The sequence below is a fragment of the Aethalodelphis obliquidens genome, unplaced genomic scaffold (assembly GCF_003676395.1).
Source record: "Aethalodelphis obliquidens isolate GAN/ISIS:26980383/991018 unplaced genomic scaffold, ASM367639v1 scaffold42, whole genome shotgun sequence".
NCBI lineage: Eukaryota > Metazoa > Chordata > Mammalia > Artiodactyla > Delphinidae > Aethalodelphis > Aethalodelphis obliquidens.
This window is the reverse complement of record NW_020837986.1, coordinates 7,425,645-7,442,279: the sequence shown is the minus strand read 5'-3', so window position 1 is coordinate 7,442,279 and position 16,635 is coordinate 7,425,645. Positions and strand designations below refer to the sequence as shown.

Here is a 16,635-nt window from a genome sequence, read left to right as displayed (position 1 = left end):
ACACACACACACACACACACACACACACACACACACACACACACACATTAGACAAAGGTCTCAGGATGGAGGGCAGCTAAAGCCTCTGCTTTAAAACCTCAAGGCTCAGTAGGGCCAAAGCAGGGACATTTGGCACTTACGGGTGCAGGGACCTGCAGTGTTAATAAAAATAATAACAACCTCCACAACAAGTGCTGATGCTCAAACCATGTGCCAGACACCATGCTAAGACCCTGTCACAGCTCACCTCAGTTATTCCACATGATGTCCTGGTGAGGTGGGATTAACATCATCCCCATTTTATAGAATAGAAAACTGAGGCACAGAGAGGGAAGTGTCTTTTTTATATATATATAAATTTATTTTTGTTTATTTATTTATTTTTGGCTGCATTGGGTCTTCGTTGCTCTGCATGGGCTTTCTCTAGTTGCGGCAAGCAGGGGCTACTCTTCATTGCAGTGCACGGGCTTCTCATTGCGGTGGCTTCTCTTGTTGCAGAGCACGAGCTCTAGGTGCACGGGCTTCAGTAGTTGCACACAGGTTCAGTAGCTGTGGCTCGTGGGCTCTAGAGCGCAGGCTCAGTAGTTGTGGCGCACGGGCTTAGTTGCTCCACGGCATGTGGGATCTTCCCAGACCAGGGCTCGAACCCGTGTCCCCTGCATTGGCAGGTGGATTCTCAACCACTGCGCCACCAGGGAAGCCCCAGAGGGAAGTGTCTTGACTGAGGTTGCACAGCCAATAAAAACAGCACTTACATTTGAACCCAAGCCATTGGACACCAGAGTGTATGCTTTCAGTGACTAGAATGTTCTCCCTCTAGACAACAAATGTAAATCGCTTAGCTCTGTGCCTGGCACACAGGAAGTGCTCAATAACTGTTAGCTCCTGTCATTATTATGCAGAGTAAGACAGGCAGTGCTGTCCACCTCTTGGAAATCCTGGACAAGAGATCTGTGTTCTGTGCCTCAGTTTCCTCATCTGTGAAATGGGGAGGTTTTGACACTTACCTCTCACCCCTGTTGTAAGAAGTAAACAAGACTGTTTGTGTCAGGACCTGGGGGAGAGCGGGTCTTACCTGGGTCCCCCGCATCTCTGCACACCTGAAGTGTGACAGGACAGTCACTCCTGTCCCCTCTGTTGCAGTGCGCTACTTCCTGAAGAATAAGGTCAGCCCTGATTTGTGCAACGAGGATGGACTCACAGCCCTGCACCAGGTAAGGACCTGCTGGGGCCCCTGGTTCCCTGCTGTCCACCTGGACAGGTACCCCATCTCCCTGCTTTTTCCTGCCCAGAGCCCTCAGGGAGGAGCGAGAGGGGAGCCGCAGCTACCACATCTGAAAGGCTCTTGTCTGCTTTGGAGACGAGTGTGTCTGTTACAGACACGCCCACAGAGCCCCGTGCCCACATGCACGGCACACACACAGCCTCCGCGGACAGGGAGCCTTTGTACGCTGCGTCCTCACTGCCTGGCAAAGGGTTTGACAAACAAAGCAAGTTTGTCTGGAGCTTGCCAGTTTCCGAAGCACATTTGTTCACACCCACCAAGGCATCCATCCACCCCCATGACAAAAGTGATTGACAGGGGGCTTATGTGACCTTCCTCAGGTCACACAGCCATGAACTCTGGCCAGGAATCATGTGCTATCACATCCTTTTTAGGGCAGCGAGATGGGCCCAGGCCCCTTTGGCTGGGGAGGGGCTGCTCTGGCTGTCATTTGTCACCTGGATGCTGCAGCAGCCCCCTAACTAGTCCCCAGCATTCAGGCAGCGCTGCCCCTGATTCATCCTCCAAGCAGTGGCTGCAGGGATGCTCAGACCCAACATTTGCTGATGCTACTCAAAGTGCTCTGGTGTCTTTCCATAATGCTGGGGGTGAGGAACTCTCCTGTGCCCCTGCTGAGCCCACCATGTTTTCTGGCTGCCTGGCTTCCAGCCACTTGACTTTTCGGTCCCTTGCACACACGGTACTGCTCCCCGTCGCACTTCACGCAGCGCTTGGGTGCGTGCACAGCAAGAGCCTGAGAGCTCTGCTGTTATATCCATATCCTTTCTTCTGAGCATCCCTTCATCATTTCATCCATTAGCATGACTGTTTAATGCTGGTCTCCCGTTACCCAGACTCTGAGCGGCACAAGAGCAGAGCCCGTGTCTCTTTCTCATCGGTGTATCCCAGTCTTACTCCCCATGCTGGCATACAGTAGGTGCTCAGTATGTGTGTGCTGAGTTAACCAGTGAGCACGCTGAGCCCCCCTGTGCTCTGGACCAAGTTTTTGATCAGGTGGAGTTGAATGCAGCCTGGCGGGTGGGAGGCCAGGCAACTGGAACCCTGGGCTGGGGAGAGCCTCTCCGTCTCCCTCTGAGGGCAGGAAGGGTGGGCAGAGACTGGCCATCCCCCTACCCATGAGCCCTGGGGACAAGTCTCTACCCTCAGCCATCAGCCCAGGGGATCCCCATGTATCCTCTTGGCTTCTCTTCCTGTCCCACAGGGCTTCATACATCCACAAATTCTAGCTGTGTGACCTTGGGCAAGTTATTTAAGCTCTCTGTGCCTCACTTTCCTCATCTGTAAAAGAGGAATAACAAGTATCCATCTCGTTGGGTTGCTGTGAGGATTAAATAAATACACATAAAAACCCTATAAGCATCACTTGACACTGGGTAAATACTAGTTATTATTATCATTAACATTTGTCACATGTTCACTTCTCGGCAAAGCCACTTCACTTATGTGAAGTGTGGTTTGATCGTCACAGCAACTCTTTGAAATATTATTATCCCCATTTTACAGCTCAGGAAACTGAGTTCAGGGCAGCACTGTCCAATAGAACCTTTACGGTGATGGAATGTTCTGTGTAACGACACTGTCCGGTACGGTAGCCTCTAGCCCCACATGGCTGTGGAGCCCTGGAAGTGTTGTTCTGAGGATCCAATGAGGCAATGCCTGGCTAGCAAGATGCGTGGCCCTAGTAACGCCTCAAAAAGCATTAGCTCTTATTATTGACAATGTGACGTATTATTACTGCTCTTGCTGGGGCTGTTGTTATAGGTGTCATCATTATTGTCACTACTGCTCCAATACAAAGAAGGAGCACAGTAAGAAGAGCTTTCTGTGGGTTTTCTGCTCTTGGCAACAGGGAGCCTTTCAGAGGGTTGTAAACTGAGGGCAACGTGGCTGGATTAACAAAGAAGCTCTCTCTGGCTGAGGTGTGTGGAAGGAGAGTGACAGGGAAGCAGAGAGAGATGACGAAGCCTCAGCCAGTGGGGATGAGGCAGTGGGGATGGGGACAGCGATGCAGGAGATGGAATCCACACCTGGTGATAGATTGGACGTGGGAAGTGACGGGGTGGGAGGAGTCATCCAATGCCAGGTGTCATTGCCCACCTTGGGGAATGCAGGAGAGGAGGCCGGCCCGCTCCGTCACGTACCAGCCCCCATTGCACTCCTGCATCCAGGTCCCAACCCAGCCCTTGCTCAGGTACAGACTGGCCCAGCCCATGGGCATCCTTCTCACACAACTGCAATTCTGTATGCATAATCCCCCTGCCGCACGCCGCCCCGCCCATCTTCATGTTTTCTGCAGCCCTCAGAGTGGGATCTCTGGCCCTCCTGTCCCCCGATCCCAGGGGCTGGGCTGCTTCTCCTCCTATGGACCGGGCCATCCCAAACCCAAACCCATCTCCCGGTGACAGCCTGGGGACCCACGCCTTTCCCCGACACCTCACTCTGGTGCCTTTGGGTGCCCTCTGCCGGCGTTGCTGTGTCACTGCATGGTTCTCCCGACTACCTGAGGCAGCACCCAGCTCCACTGGGTCACACATGCCCCTGCTGTCCGGAGAGGTGCCCCCAGAGCCAGCCAACCCCAGATCGGCTGGTGCAGAAAGAGAACCTGGGTCCCTGGCACCATCTGTGCAAATGGCTGCTTCTTTCCCATCTGTCCCTCTGGCACTGGCCCCTGGTTCTGCTGAGAATAGGGGTGGAGGCCGTGGTGCCGCCCCATCTCCATCCCCATCCCCACACCCACCTGGGGCTGTGGGCTGCCACAGGTGCCCCTGCTCCTTCTGTTGGCATCCAGTCACCTCTCCACAGGCCTACGGTCACTTCTCTAGGTTGGACCACCATCATCTCTTACATGGGTGATTTCAGCATAGTTCCTCACCATGCCTCTTCTCCCCTGCAAAACTTATGATCGCAATCTCTTCTCCACATGCAGCCAGAGGAGGGACTTTTTAAAAAGCAAGCTTGACTGTTCTGCTCCTCTGAGTATAACTCTGCAACATCTCCCATTGCACCGAGGGGTAAGCTCTTCCCTGGATGGGCAGTTCTGAGCACTTTGTCCCCTGCTGGCTTCTCCAGAGGTCACCTGGGATGCGTCCTGTAGTCTGTAAAGTGGTTTCCCGTCTTCTACTTCCTCTGTCCTCACTTTTCGCTGCTCATGGCCCTGGCGTGAGGCCCCTCTGTCCATTTGGAATCTTTCACCCTCCGTCCCTGGAGTTTGGGAGCTCCAATGGCTGTTGGAGCCCTGCATCTCTCTGGGGGCTGCCCCACGTGTGGACAAGCAGAAGCACGGACACGGCTGTCTCCTCTTAGGGACTGTATTAAGGACCCCTTAGAGCCTCACACAGAGCTTGGTTTTCGGGGGCAAGGCTTGGTTACTTGGGACTTCCCCAAGAACTAGCTTCTGGGTCAGAAATTCCTAAGTCAGAGATTCCAAACTGTGATCTAGGAGGTCACTGCTGTCAAGGAGGGTCTCCCCCATCACCCCCATCCCCACCCAACCAACACATGCCCCTGCTTCAGCCCGAGCAGCCCTGCTTGAATCGATTGGTTATCTAAGTTAGAGTTCTCCGTACAGTTTTGTTGGAAGGAAGCCTTCTGAAATTAAAAAGAAAAGGTTTTAAAGCCTCATTCCAAATTTCATCCCATTCCACCAACATTTGCAAAACATCTTATAGATGACTTTATTTTTAGATTGTCTTTGTATTTTTATCTCATATATTATTAACTTACTCACAAGGAAACAGACTCAGAAAGGTTAAGTGGCTTGCCCAAAATCACACAGCATGTACGTAATGGAGCTGGATTCAAACTCAGGCAGATTGGCTCTGCTGTCCTTCTTGTGGCCTCGCGAGGGGGAACTTGGTGTGCCCTCGTCACGACCCAGGGCCCTGCCGGGAGCTGACCCTGCCTGTGTCCACCTTGCAGTGCTGCATTGACAACTTTGAGGAAATTGTCAAGTTGCTCCTTTCCCACGGTGCCAATGTGAACGCCAAGGACAACGAGCTGTGGACGCCCCTGCATGCCGCGGCCACCTGCGGCCACATCAACCTGGTGAAAATCCTCGTTCAGTAGTACGTGCCCCTCTCTCCCCCAAGAACAGCCTTCCCTCTGCCTTTGGTTTTTTCCAAGTTCTATTTTTTTTTTAACTTTCATCTCCTCTCTCTCTTTTTTTTCTGTCTCGTTTGGTGCCTGCCACTCCTTCTCTTTTTCACCACATTCCCTTTCCATCCCTGTGTCTTCCTCTCTCATTTTCTCTCCATCTCTGTCTCTTTCTTCCTTGGTATCACTCTGTCTTTTCCACTGTGTTTCTCTTAATTCTCTCTGTCTTTCCTTTCATTCTCTTTCTTTCTACTGATATTATTGGGTAAAATATACCTAACATAAAATTTACCATCCTTGGGACTTCCTTGGTGGTGCAGTAGTTAAGAATCCTCAGACCAATTCAGAGGACACGGGTTCGAGCCCTGGTCCAGGAAGATCCCACATGCTATGGAGCAACTAAGCCCATGGGCCACAACTACTGAGCCTGCGCGCCTAGAGCCTGTGCTCCTCAGCAAGAGAAGCCACCGCAGTGAGAAGCCCGCGCTCTGCAACGAAGAGTAGCCCCTGCTCACCACAACTAGAGAAAGCCCACGTGCAGCAATGAAGACCCAATGCAGCCAAAAATAAATAAATAAATTTATTTTAAAAAAATTTACCATCCTTGTGTTACAGGCATACATCCCATTTGGTTACAGTGTATAATCCTTCCAATAGGCTGCTGAATTTGGTTTGCTGGTTTTTGTTTTTTGGGTTTTTTTTGGCTGTGTTGGATCTTCACTGCTGCGAACAGGCTTTCTCTAGTTGGGGCGAGCGGGGGCTACTCTTCGTTGCGGTGTGCTGGCTTCTCATTGCAGTGACTTCTCTTGTTGCAGAGCATGGGCTCTAGGCGTGCGGGCTTCAGTAATTGCAGGATACGGGCTCAGTAGTTGTGGCACACGGGCTCAGTAGTTGTGGCTAGCAGGCTTAGTTGCTCCGAGGCATGTAGGATCTTCCTGGACCAGGGAACGAACCTGCGTCCCCTACATTGGCAGGCAGGTTCTTAACCACTGCACCACCTGGGAAGTCCCTGCTAGTATTTTCTTGAGGACTTTTGCATCAGTGTTCATAAGGGATATCAGCCTGTAGTTTTCTTGTAGTGTCTTCGTCTGTCTTTGTATCAGGGTATCATTTTCTTTTTTCAATGTCTTTTTCTCTGTCTGTCCCTATGAGCCTGAATTCATCTCCTCCATGCTTATGTGTCGTTGCCATTTTTGCTTTTCTTTCTATAAAAAAAAAAGCAAGCATACTTCCTTGGCTCTGCCCCCCACCCCCACCCCGCCGCCAAATCATGTCCACCTGCATTTCTCTGGGGCAGAACGTGCTTTGGGGGACACCACGTAACAATGCCTTTCCCAGGAATAAGGCCATTTCCCTCTATAGAGCTCTGACAGTCTTCTCCCATGCTGAAATTCCTTCTAGTCTGCTTAGTTTCTATAAACACACAGAAAAGGTACCATTAAATTTCAAGCGTATTTAATTGGATTCATCTAGTGATGGGAGGGCACTCAAGCTGGGCCAAGCCCTGTGCTGGGCACAGAGCACTCAGAGATGCTAAAGTCCTGAGGAACCACCAGGAAATCAGGTGATTTCAGTACCAGAGCCAAGACGGAGAGAGACCCATGGGTTGGGGTCCCAGGAGAACATCTGAGTGTAAGGATTCAGGAATAGTGGCCGAGTGCAGGTGACCCTTGGCAGAGGTCTCAGCAGAGCAGCCAGGGCCCATCAGGTGGATACTGGGGGGATAGAGATGCTGCCCTGGCTCAGAGAGGTGGAAGAGCTTACCCAAGGGCACACAGGAGCTCAGAGAGGTCACAGTGGAGGGCTGTTAGGCCAAAGGACTGGCAGGTGGCCCATGCCCACACCTCCGATGAGAACCTGGGTGCGGTTAAGTCTACAGGAGCATCAGGTGGCCACAGTCCAATCTGGAATGGTGCGAGAGGAGAAGGGAGCGGTGCCAGCCTGGTACAGTGGGTCTCCGGCACCGGTGTGCACCGGAATCATGGGTTTAAAATACGTAATCCTCAACCCCCCCCACCCCCCCCCCGAGAGACTCCGTTTCAGGAGGTCCAGAGTGGAGCCCAGGAAGCTGCATTTTATTTCAGTGGTGCCCGGGTGATTCTGCCGCAGGGCATCCCAGAACCATGCACATAGGAACCAGTGGCCCAAAAGGCAGATTCTGCCATGGAGCCCCAAGGCTCTGTCCTGTCCCTATCCTGGTCAGCCTTTTGGGCAGGGACTTAGAGGAGGAGGTAGGGGATAGCTGAGGTTACAAGGAGAAGTGAAAAGAGCTGGCCCATGAAAGGGCCAGGTTTGAGTCTTGACCCTCCCACGTCCTGGCTGTGTGACCTCAGACAAGTGACTGAACCTGTCTGAGCCTTTGTTTCCCTTGCATGAGATGGGGCCAATAATACTGAACCAAGAAGACTGTTAACGAGGATTATATCAAATGATGAGTGTAAAGAGCTTAGATCAAGCCTGGCTCTAAGCAGATGCCTAGGAAGCAGTGCTGCTGCCATTAATGTTGTATTTTCTTATTTGACATCTGTGCCCAAGTGCCTGCCTGCTGGTTCAACAGAGCGGGAAGCTGGGGGAAGTCTGCTGACACAGCTCTCCTGGGATTTTGGCCCCTTCCCACCTGGGGCCCCTGAGATCCTGGAGATGCTGTCCTTGCTGGGCTGCACCGTGGTCGGGTTGTGGAGGTTGGGGTGCATAGTGGGGTGGGAGTGAGAGGCTGGATGGTAGAGGCAACCAGACCAACCCTCTGCGCACAAAGCTGGCCCTCACCCTGGCCCTCTCTCTGCAGTGGGGCCGACTTACTTGCTGTCAACTCCGATGGGAACATGCCCTATGACCTCTGCGAGGATGAGCCCACCCTGGATGTCATCGAGACGTGCATGGCGTACCAGGGTAAGGGCGGGGCCGCCTGCGGTGAAGTGGGCTTAGTGCGGGGCTGCGGCTCTCTCACATCAGTGCAGCTGAACAAGTTACCTAGCAATGTGCCCACCGCCTGCTCAGTGCTCAGGAACTGGGATGGGGCCCCACGATGGTTGTTACCCATGTGATGGGCAAGATGCGGACACAGAACAACCCTGGAAAACGTGCTGTGCACAAGGGGGGCGTTGCTCTCATCTGTGTCACCCCCCCACACACGGGTGGCCTCAGCTGGCCGGGTCTCTTCGTCAGCTGTGACAATTTCAATTCAATAAACATTCACAATAAAGATATATTCCCATTTGGAAAAAATAATACAAAGTCAAGAACATTCACGGCTGCCTGCTCTGTGCCAGGCACCACACGGGCTGCCAGGGACCCTGGATAAACAAGATGTGGGCTGTCCTCAGCTTACAAATGAGCTTCAGAGAGGAAATGAATGCAGCAGTCAGAGAGATCTGCCCACACTCGCCACCCCAGTGCATACCCCTGAAGGACATCCTCTTTAGAAATAAATCTCAAGTCCAGACCCTGGACTGCAGTCCAAGGTCCTGCCCGGGCTCTGCGCTTGTGTTTCTTCCCAGGTGGCTGCGGGAACTGCCCTTTTGGCCTGCCCGTTCCCTGGCCCTGGCGCTTTCCTTGTTCACCTGCAGAACTTCCTAACAATTTTTGTGCCAATCTGGTGAATCTATGGACCCTTCTCAGAATAATATTTTTAAATGCAGTTATCAAAGCCATAGGATTATAAAGGAAACCACTTCTATTAAAGTAGAGCTCCCCAAATATTTTTAAATGTGTGAAATAGAAACGTTATTGATTCGTGAAACAATAAGATAACATGATACGAAAATACCTACAGTTTCTGTTGGTGACAGAGCCACAGGCACTGCCAATTCTACTGTGAATTTGGCGTCCGTTCTAATGGAAGGAAATGCTACATTTCATTTAAAGGTTAATGAAAATAAACAGGTCATTCTTTTTCTCTTTCAAGTTTACAGACCTCCCCTGAATTCTATGCAAGAATGCTTGATCTCATGGACCTTTTTTTTCAGAGCAAATCACTCTCTCCTTAAATACCATTAGCAGCTGCTAGTAACACTTAAATTCTTAGCCAGAGATTCAGGCTTGAAAATGTGTTTCTGTGTCCCTCAACCTCGGTTTATTCAGCTCTCCATTCAAAAGTTGTATGCTCCGTAATTCAGTCATTGCCGTAATAAAGATTCATTGAGCATCGTGCCTGGCGCTGCAAACACAGCTGCAGACGAAATAGAAGAAATTAACAGAGACCTGGTCAAATAGAGTGGTCAGGGGAGGCCAGCTGAGGAGGTGGTCCAGGCTGGACCTAAAGGATGAGATGGGCCAGGTATTTGAGCAGTTGGAGACAGGTAGGTGGACGGTAGGGGTGGAAGAACTGTGTGTGTAACAGTAATCAATATTACTACAATGCCGACTGGGTACCAGGCAGGAATGGACCTTGTTTGTGGCCCAACACGTGGTGTTTGTATTCACTGGGCCTGGGAGAAATGATCTCTGAGCATATCTATCTACCCCGTTGACTGGCAGACCCTCAGGGACAGGAGTCATGCTTCCCCAATCTTCCCCTGCTCCCCTCCCCATTGGGTTCTCTGCCTGGGAATGCTGACTCAATGCCCCCTTCCCCACTGCAGGCATCACCCAAGAGAAAATCAATGAGAAGCGGGCAGCTCCTGAGCAGCAGATGATTTCGGACATTCACTGTATGATTGCAGCCGGCCAGGACCTTGACTGGATAGATGCCCAGGGTGCCACACTGGTGAGGAGAGGGGCCAGGCTGGATTGGGCTGGGGGGGGGGTCAGGACCAGAACCCAGACCAGCTAGAACTGAACTGGGCCAGTGCCGGTGGAGGCCAAGCCTATACAGTTGGGGCCTGTCCATGGCTTTGGACCTCCCCCACCTCTTGGGGCCAGGGGTGCCCCTGGAATGTGGGAAGTTAGTAGAGCGGGGCTCAGCCGCTTTGAGAAGCTGGGGCTGGGAGTCGGGAGCCCTGGGTGGGAGGCTTGGCTCTGCCATTCGCCTCTTCTGTCTCTAAGTTTCTCCTTTACCTCAAGCTCCAGGTGTCCATCCTGAGTTCATTATTTCCACCTCCTCCTGTGATGTCTCCTGCCTAAGGACTGGTACCCTGTTCATCTGCTCACCCAGGCCATCTTGCTTTGCACTGTTCCCTCTCCTGCCTTAGTGTCCCCTCTCCCACCCCAATGCCTTGCCTCGCTGGCTGTCCCTGACGTTGCCGCAACAACCTCTCCTCTGGGTTCCCTGACTTCAGAGGCCAGACACCACCAGGCACCCATTCATCACTGGTTCACCCATCCATCCATCGGTTCGCCCACCCATCGACGTCCTCTATGCCGCATGCGGTACTAGACCCTGGAGATGGAGAACAATGGAAGTTTCTCTCTCTCTCTAATCTGCCTCGTTAGCTCCACTCACCCTTTCAGCTCAAGTGTCAGTGACTTGGGAAACCTTCTTGATCTTTCTTCATAGGCTCTCATAGCATGATACAGCTCAGTATTGCGGAAGGTCTGCTTCTGCAGCCTCTAAACTGAAAATTGGAGCATGGCCTTGGAAGCCCACCCCACCACTCCCAACCCTGCCCATGGCTGGGCCCTGCCCTAGGCTTGTGGTCTGTGTGATCGTGAGGACTCAGGGGTTTCAGAATCTTCAGCTCACCAGGTAGAGCTCAGCAGTACCAAGTTCCCTCACCGTCCCTCAGGCCTGACCTGGTGGCCCAGGTGTGACAACTGGGCTTCTCCTACCTGTTCCTGAGCCCTACCCTCTGCCTCATGCCCTTTTCTTTTCTTTTTTTTTTAATTTAAAAACTATTTATTTACTTATTTATTTTATAGTTAATTTACGATATTATATTAGTTTTGGGTGTATAACATAGCGTTTCAATATTTTTATAGATTATACTCCAGTTAAAGTTCTGACAAAGCAATAGCCAATATTCCCTGTATTGTACAACATATCTCTGTTGCTTATTTATTTTATACATAATAGTTTGTATCTCTCAATCCTCTACCCCATCTTGCCCCTCCCCCCTCCCTCTCAATATTGGTGAGTCTGTTTCTGTTTTGTTATATACATTCACTTGTTTATTTTTTAGATTCCACATATAAGTGATAACATATTTGTCTTTCTCTGTCTGACTTATGTCACTTAAGTGTAATACCCTCTGGGTCCATCCACATGGCTGCAAATGGCAGAATTTCATTCTTTTTTATGGCTGAGTAATATTCCATTGTCTATATATACCACACCTTCTTTATTCATTCATCTTTGATGGACACTTAGTTTGCTTCCGTATCTTGGCAATTGTAAATAATGCTGCATGAACACTGGGGTGCATGTATCTTTTCAAATTAGTGTTTTCATTTTCTTTGGATATATACCCAGCAGTGGAATTGCTGTATCATATGGTAGTTCCATTTTTAGGTTAATGCACCTCATGCCCTTTTCTATGAACAAGGTCCCTGCTCAGATCACCTGCTCAGCCCAGAACTCAAGGATAGAGTCAGGTAGTTGGATTGAGTACTGCTGCATGAACGCTGTATGAAATCATGGCCAGGCTGTATCAGGGAGTTGCCCACCGTAGCTGGAGCTCCTCTGGGTCTGTGGCTCAGTCCTGTAGACACAGGGGTCTGCTCCGCTTGGGCTAGCCTCATAAGTGGCTCACCCACATGGGCCGGGCACATACTAGGTCTCAGGTCTTCCCAGTAAAGTGGGGAGATGAATAGTACCTTCCTTAAGCATTGTTGGGAGGACTAAATGAGATTCTGCATGTAGGTGCTCAGCACAGAGTCTGTAACTGCTCAATAGATGCTAATGATTAACACATTATTATTATTAACATTAGCACTCTACTGTATATAAAATAGATAAACAACAAGGATCTACTGTATAGCACAGGGAACTGTATTCAATATCTTGCAATAACCTATAATGGAGAAGAATCTGAAAAAGAATATATATATATATATGTACGTATGTATAATTGAATGACTTTGCTGTACACCTGAAGCATTGTAAATCAACTGTACTTTAATAAAACAAAAAACCACCAATATTGCTCTCCCAGTCATACCTTTTTATTCCCAGCCATGTATGTGACCCCACAGCTTGTAATGTCTGGCTGTCCAGCTATGTGTCATTCCCAACCACTGGCAAGCAGCAGATATTTATAAATCAGATAATGATACCAACTTTCACGTGTGCCTGTACCAGATCACACCCTGAGTTTTTTCTACAAATTAAAAAATAAAGGAAAACCTCTATTTGCCAGAACCTTACAGCAACCTGACCCCAGGATGATGCAGCATCTGGCCATCAGGGCTCTGTTCTGAAGGCCATGCTTTCCCTGTCCCACTGGCTGGGGCTCTGTTGCCCCAGACCTTGGCCTCCCTGAGAGCCCTCTGATTTCCTCCCAGCCTGGCTTCTGCTGGCCTCCTTGGGCTCTCACCTGTCTCCCACCTTGTCTGGGCATTTGGTTTCTCTTTGCCTCGTCTCCTTCTCGCTCCTCCATCCATTCCCACAGTGCATCTTGTCATCACTTATGGCTCTCTAAGGATGTTCATCACTTACTGAGGGTGCGTCACGTGCTAAGTACTTTATGTGTTTTCTGGGAGATTGGGCAAGTGGACAACTGAGGTCTGCAAGGTGGTATCCATCACCAGAGGCCTTAAATGGTGCCAGGTAAGAGAGATGGGGCCTCAACATGAGCTTTCCCTTATTGGATGTATTGGGTATCTATTGCTGCATAACATACTAACACAATATGTAACATCTCAAAACAACAATAAATATTTATTATCTCACATCGTTTCTGTAGGTCAGGGAATTGGGAGCAGCTTAGCTGGGTGGCCCTGGCATGGAGTCTCTCATGAGGTTACAGTCAAGATGTCAGCCAGGGATGCAGTCATCTGAAGGCTTGACCGGGGCTGGAGGACTCACTTCCAACATGGCACACTCACACAGCTGCAAGTTAACACTGGCTGTCGGCAGGAGGCCTCAGTTTCTCATCTCTTAGGCTGTCTCCTTAGGGCTGCTTAAGGGTCCTCACAACATGATGGCTGCCTCCCTCTAGAGTGACTGATGCAAGAGAGTCTAAGGTGGAAGCAGCAATGACTTTTATAATCTCAGAAATCACACACCACCACTTCACCACATCCTATTTGTTTGAAGTGAGTCACTTGTTCTGGCCCACATTCAAGGAGGGAGGCATTAAGCTTCACCTTTTTTTTTTTTTAATTTTTAAAATTTTATTTTTGGCTGCACTGCGTGGCTTGTGGGATCTTAGTTCCCCGACCAGGGATTGAACCCAGGCCCTTGTCAGTGAAAGCGTGGAGTCCTAACCGCTGGACCACAGGGAATTCCCTAAGCTTCATCTTTTAAAGAGAGATGTGTCAAAGAATTTGTAGACATACTTTAAAACCACCCTATTGGACCTGTGAGACCCCTTCTACAGGGCTCGATGCAGAGTAGGGACTCAGTGAATGCTGTCGCCTTAACTATAGGGCTTGAAGACGGGAGAAAGGCTCGCCTGTCTGCCTTACCTTCTAGTTCCACGTTGCAGACTTACTAATGCTCTGTAACATGGCTGGTATTTCCACCGCATTCTATTCCATTCTGCTGGCCCCAAGTATGATCTGGGACTTGGGTCAGGGAACGGGCTCTCCTGCCTCCAAATGAGGGACCAGCCCCATGTGGAATGCTCACGTCTTTCCTCTCCTTCAGCTGCACATAGCTGGAGCCAATGGATACCTGCGGGCAGCCGAGCTCCTCCTGGACCACGGGGTGCGCGTGGATGTGAAGGACTGGGATGGCTGGGAACCCCTGCACGCGGCTGCCTTCTGGGGACAGGTAGTTGTCACCCACAGGGCTGTGAAGGAGGCCATCACAGGGTCAACCTGCTGTCCTTTGGGCTGGAAGTTGGTTCAAAAGAACACAAGACCCACTTAGGGTGTTGGCTACGGCTAGTATGTGGGATATGAAAAGACCTAGGGAGTTTGCAGAAATGATTGACGAGTTGTGTCCTAACAAGACGACAATCCAATTTGCTGGAAAATTCCCCACATTTCTGCCTTGAATAGTTTCTCCATTTGTCTCCCAGATAGAAATCTCGGTGGCTTTCACCATTCCTCTTTAAACACCTGACAGCTCTGGAGTTATAGCTGACTCCTTCTTCTGTCCCTTGGTATGGCCCAGACATGCTGGAGGAGGTGTCAAGCCAATTGCATTTGCCAGGATTCCTGGCTTTAGGGGGCAGAGCCTTCCCTGGGAGTCAGCTTTGCCCCACCATTCTTTGGATCACATCCTAAGAAGCTTTGAACACTCTCTCCACCTCCTAGGCTTTCTGAGCCCTGGGCAAGGGGGAACCTTGGCTTCTTCCTGTGTTTCAGATGCAGATGGCAGAGCTATTAGTGTCCCATGGGGCCAGTCTCAGTGCTAGGACGTCCATGGATGAGATGCCAATAGGTAAGTTCAGGACAACACTTGGTACATACATAAGCATTCATCGAGTTTTTGATGAATAGAGGATAAATGGTTAAATATATGGTTGGATAGACGGTGGGTTGGTGTGTGGATGGATAGTTGGATGAATGAATAAATTAATGGGTGGTAGATGGATGGATGGATGGATGGATAAGTGGATGAATGTATGTATGAATGAATAAAAGGATGGGTGGGTAGAGGATGAGTCTATGGATGGATGACTGGTTCAGCAAATAGGTAGACGGCTGAATGAAAGGATGAGGTGGATTGAGTGGGTAGGGATGTATGATTTCAGCATCTTTTCATAAGTTCTTGCTTGGGCTATGTGGGGTACCTGCTTGTTTCTCTTGATACTTTTTGTGGGGAATTAATGACTCCTCTTGGAAGCTATCAAAGGTGTCTGAATCCTTCGGTCATAATTGGGAATTGGGACTGTACACGGGACGTGGGTTTCCTCTTCTTACACTCCTCTAAGGATTGAGTCGTAGCCCAGGAAATAAGGCTGGCCCTGTTTTCTCCCCTCCTCCCATGTCCCAAAAGATGCTGGGAGTTTTCAGTGGGTTGGCGTGGCAGCTCCTCTGGTCTGGAGGGCCCTCAGGGGCCACAGCCCCCTGCACTATCCCCCACCATGGGCTCCTTTGCCCCTTCAGACCTGTGTGAAGAGGAAGAGTTCAAGGTACTGCTGTTGGAGCTAAAACACAAGCACGACGTGATCATGAAGTCGCAGTTGAGGCACAAGTCATCCTTGAGCCGGAGGACGTCCAGTGCGGGCAGCCGCGGGTGAGTCAGGGGCAGGGCAGCCGGGGCGCCCGAGGATGCCCCCACCCATGGCGCCTGGATGCAGCCTCTCAGCATCCCCCCACCCCCACTCCCCTTAGGAAGGTGGTGCGTCGAGCCAGCCTGTCGGACAGAACCAACCTGTACAGGAAGGAGTATGAGGGAGAGGCCATACTATGGCAGCAGAGGAGCGCAGCTGACGATCAGCGGACCTCCACCTACAATGGGGACATCAGGGAGACCAGGACAGACCAAGAGAATAAGGACCCGGTGAGTGCCTGCCTCCTGCCTGGCCCCCGTCTTGGTCACTGCAGTGGGAGGGGGACAGGGCCCCAGCCTGGTGTTGCCTCTTCATCTCAGAGCCTTCAGAGGGAGGTCAGCTGGCCAGTGCCCTTAAACTAGCTGGATCCTGTCTGATGTGGGCAGCTACCGTGGTTAATGGGGCAAGCGTAGGGTGTGTTCCTGTCAGAGCTGGGAGACTTGCACACAGTAGGGACTCATAATTGCCAGGGAGTGAGTGATCACCATGTGCCTGCTTGGGCTCCAGCAGAAGAGAGATTTAGTTCTGAGCTTCCCAGAAGAGAGATTTAGTAGGGCAGCCACCCTGGGAGAGAGGGCACTACAACTTCTTCGGGGGAAATAGAACAAGATGTTGAGAATTGTGTTGAGACATCAGGTTGGAAGAAAATTTTTGAAAAATAGTAAGGGGCTGACAGGACATCTAAGAAGCCGGCTCCAGGAGGAGCCAATGGTCTGGGCATTCAACCACTTTCCTAAGAGGATGCTGTATTAGTTTCTGAGAGCTGCTGTAACAAAAGACTGCAAACTTGGTGGGTTGAAGCAACAGAAATGTATTCTCTCCCAGTTCTGGAGGCCAGAGGTCTAAAAATGAAGGTGTCAGCAGGGTTGGCTCCTTCTGGGGTCTCAGAAGGGAAATCTGTTCCACGCCTCTCTCCCAGCTTTTGACGGCTCAGGCCTTCCTTGGCTTTTTGCTAGCAGGCCTCCAGTCACTGCCTCTGTCTTGACATGGCCTTCCTTG

At 50.6% G+C, this 16,635-nt stretch overlaps 1 protein-coding gene across 2 annotated transcripts in view; it reads left to right on the top strand.

Annotated features, from left to right (window-relative positions):
* PPP1R16B (protein phosphatase 1 regulatory subunit 16B) overlaps positions 1–16,635 on the top strand; it is a 103,809-nt gene that overhangs the window by 76,345 nt on the left and 10,829 nt on the right. The window contains exons 3-10 of one of the 2 annotated variants that reach the window (XM_027078311.1): positions 1,144–1,214; positions 5,204–5,349; positions 8,163–8,266; positions 9,958–10,082; positions 14,061–14,186; positions 14,726–14,801; positions 15,470–15,599; positions 15,698–15,866. In XM_027078311.1, coding sequence (XP_026934112.1) covers positions 1,144–1,214; positions 5,204–5,349; positions 8,163–8,266; positions 9,958–10,082; positions 14,061–14,186; positions 14,726–14,801; positions 15,470–15,599; positions 15,698–15,866 — 947 coding nt within the window. The remainder of the gene's footprint in view (positions 1–1,143; positions 1,215–5,203; positions 5,350–8,162; positions 8,267–9,957; positions 10,083–14,060; positions 14,187–14,725; positions 14,802–15,469; positions 15,600–15,697; positions 15,867–16,635) is intronic. The other variant, XM_027078312.1, reaches the window with a different exon arrangement.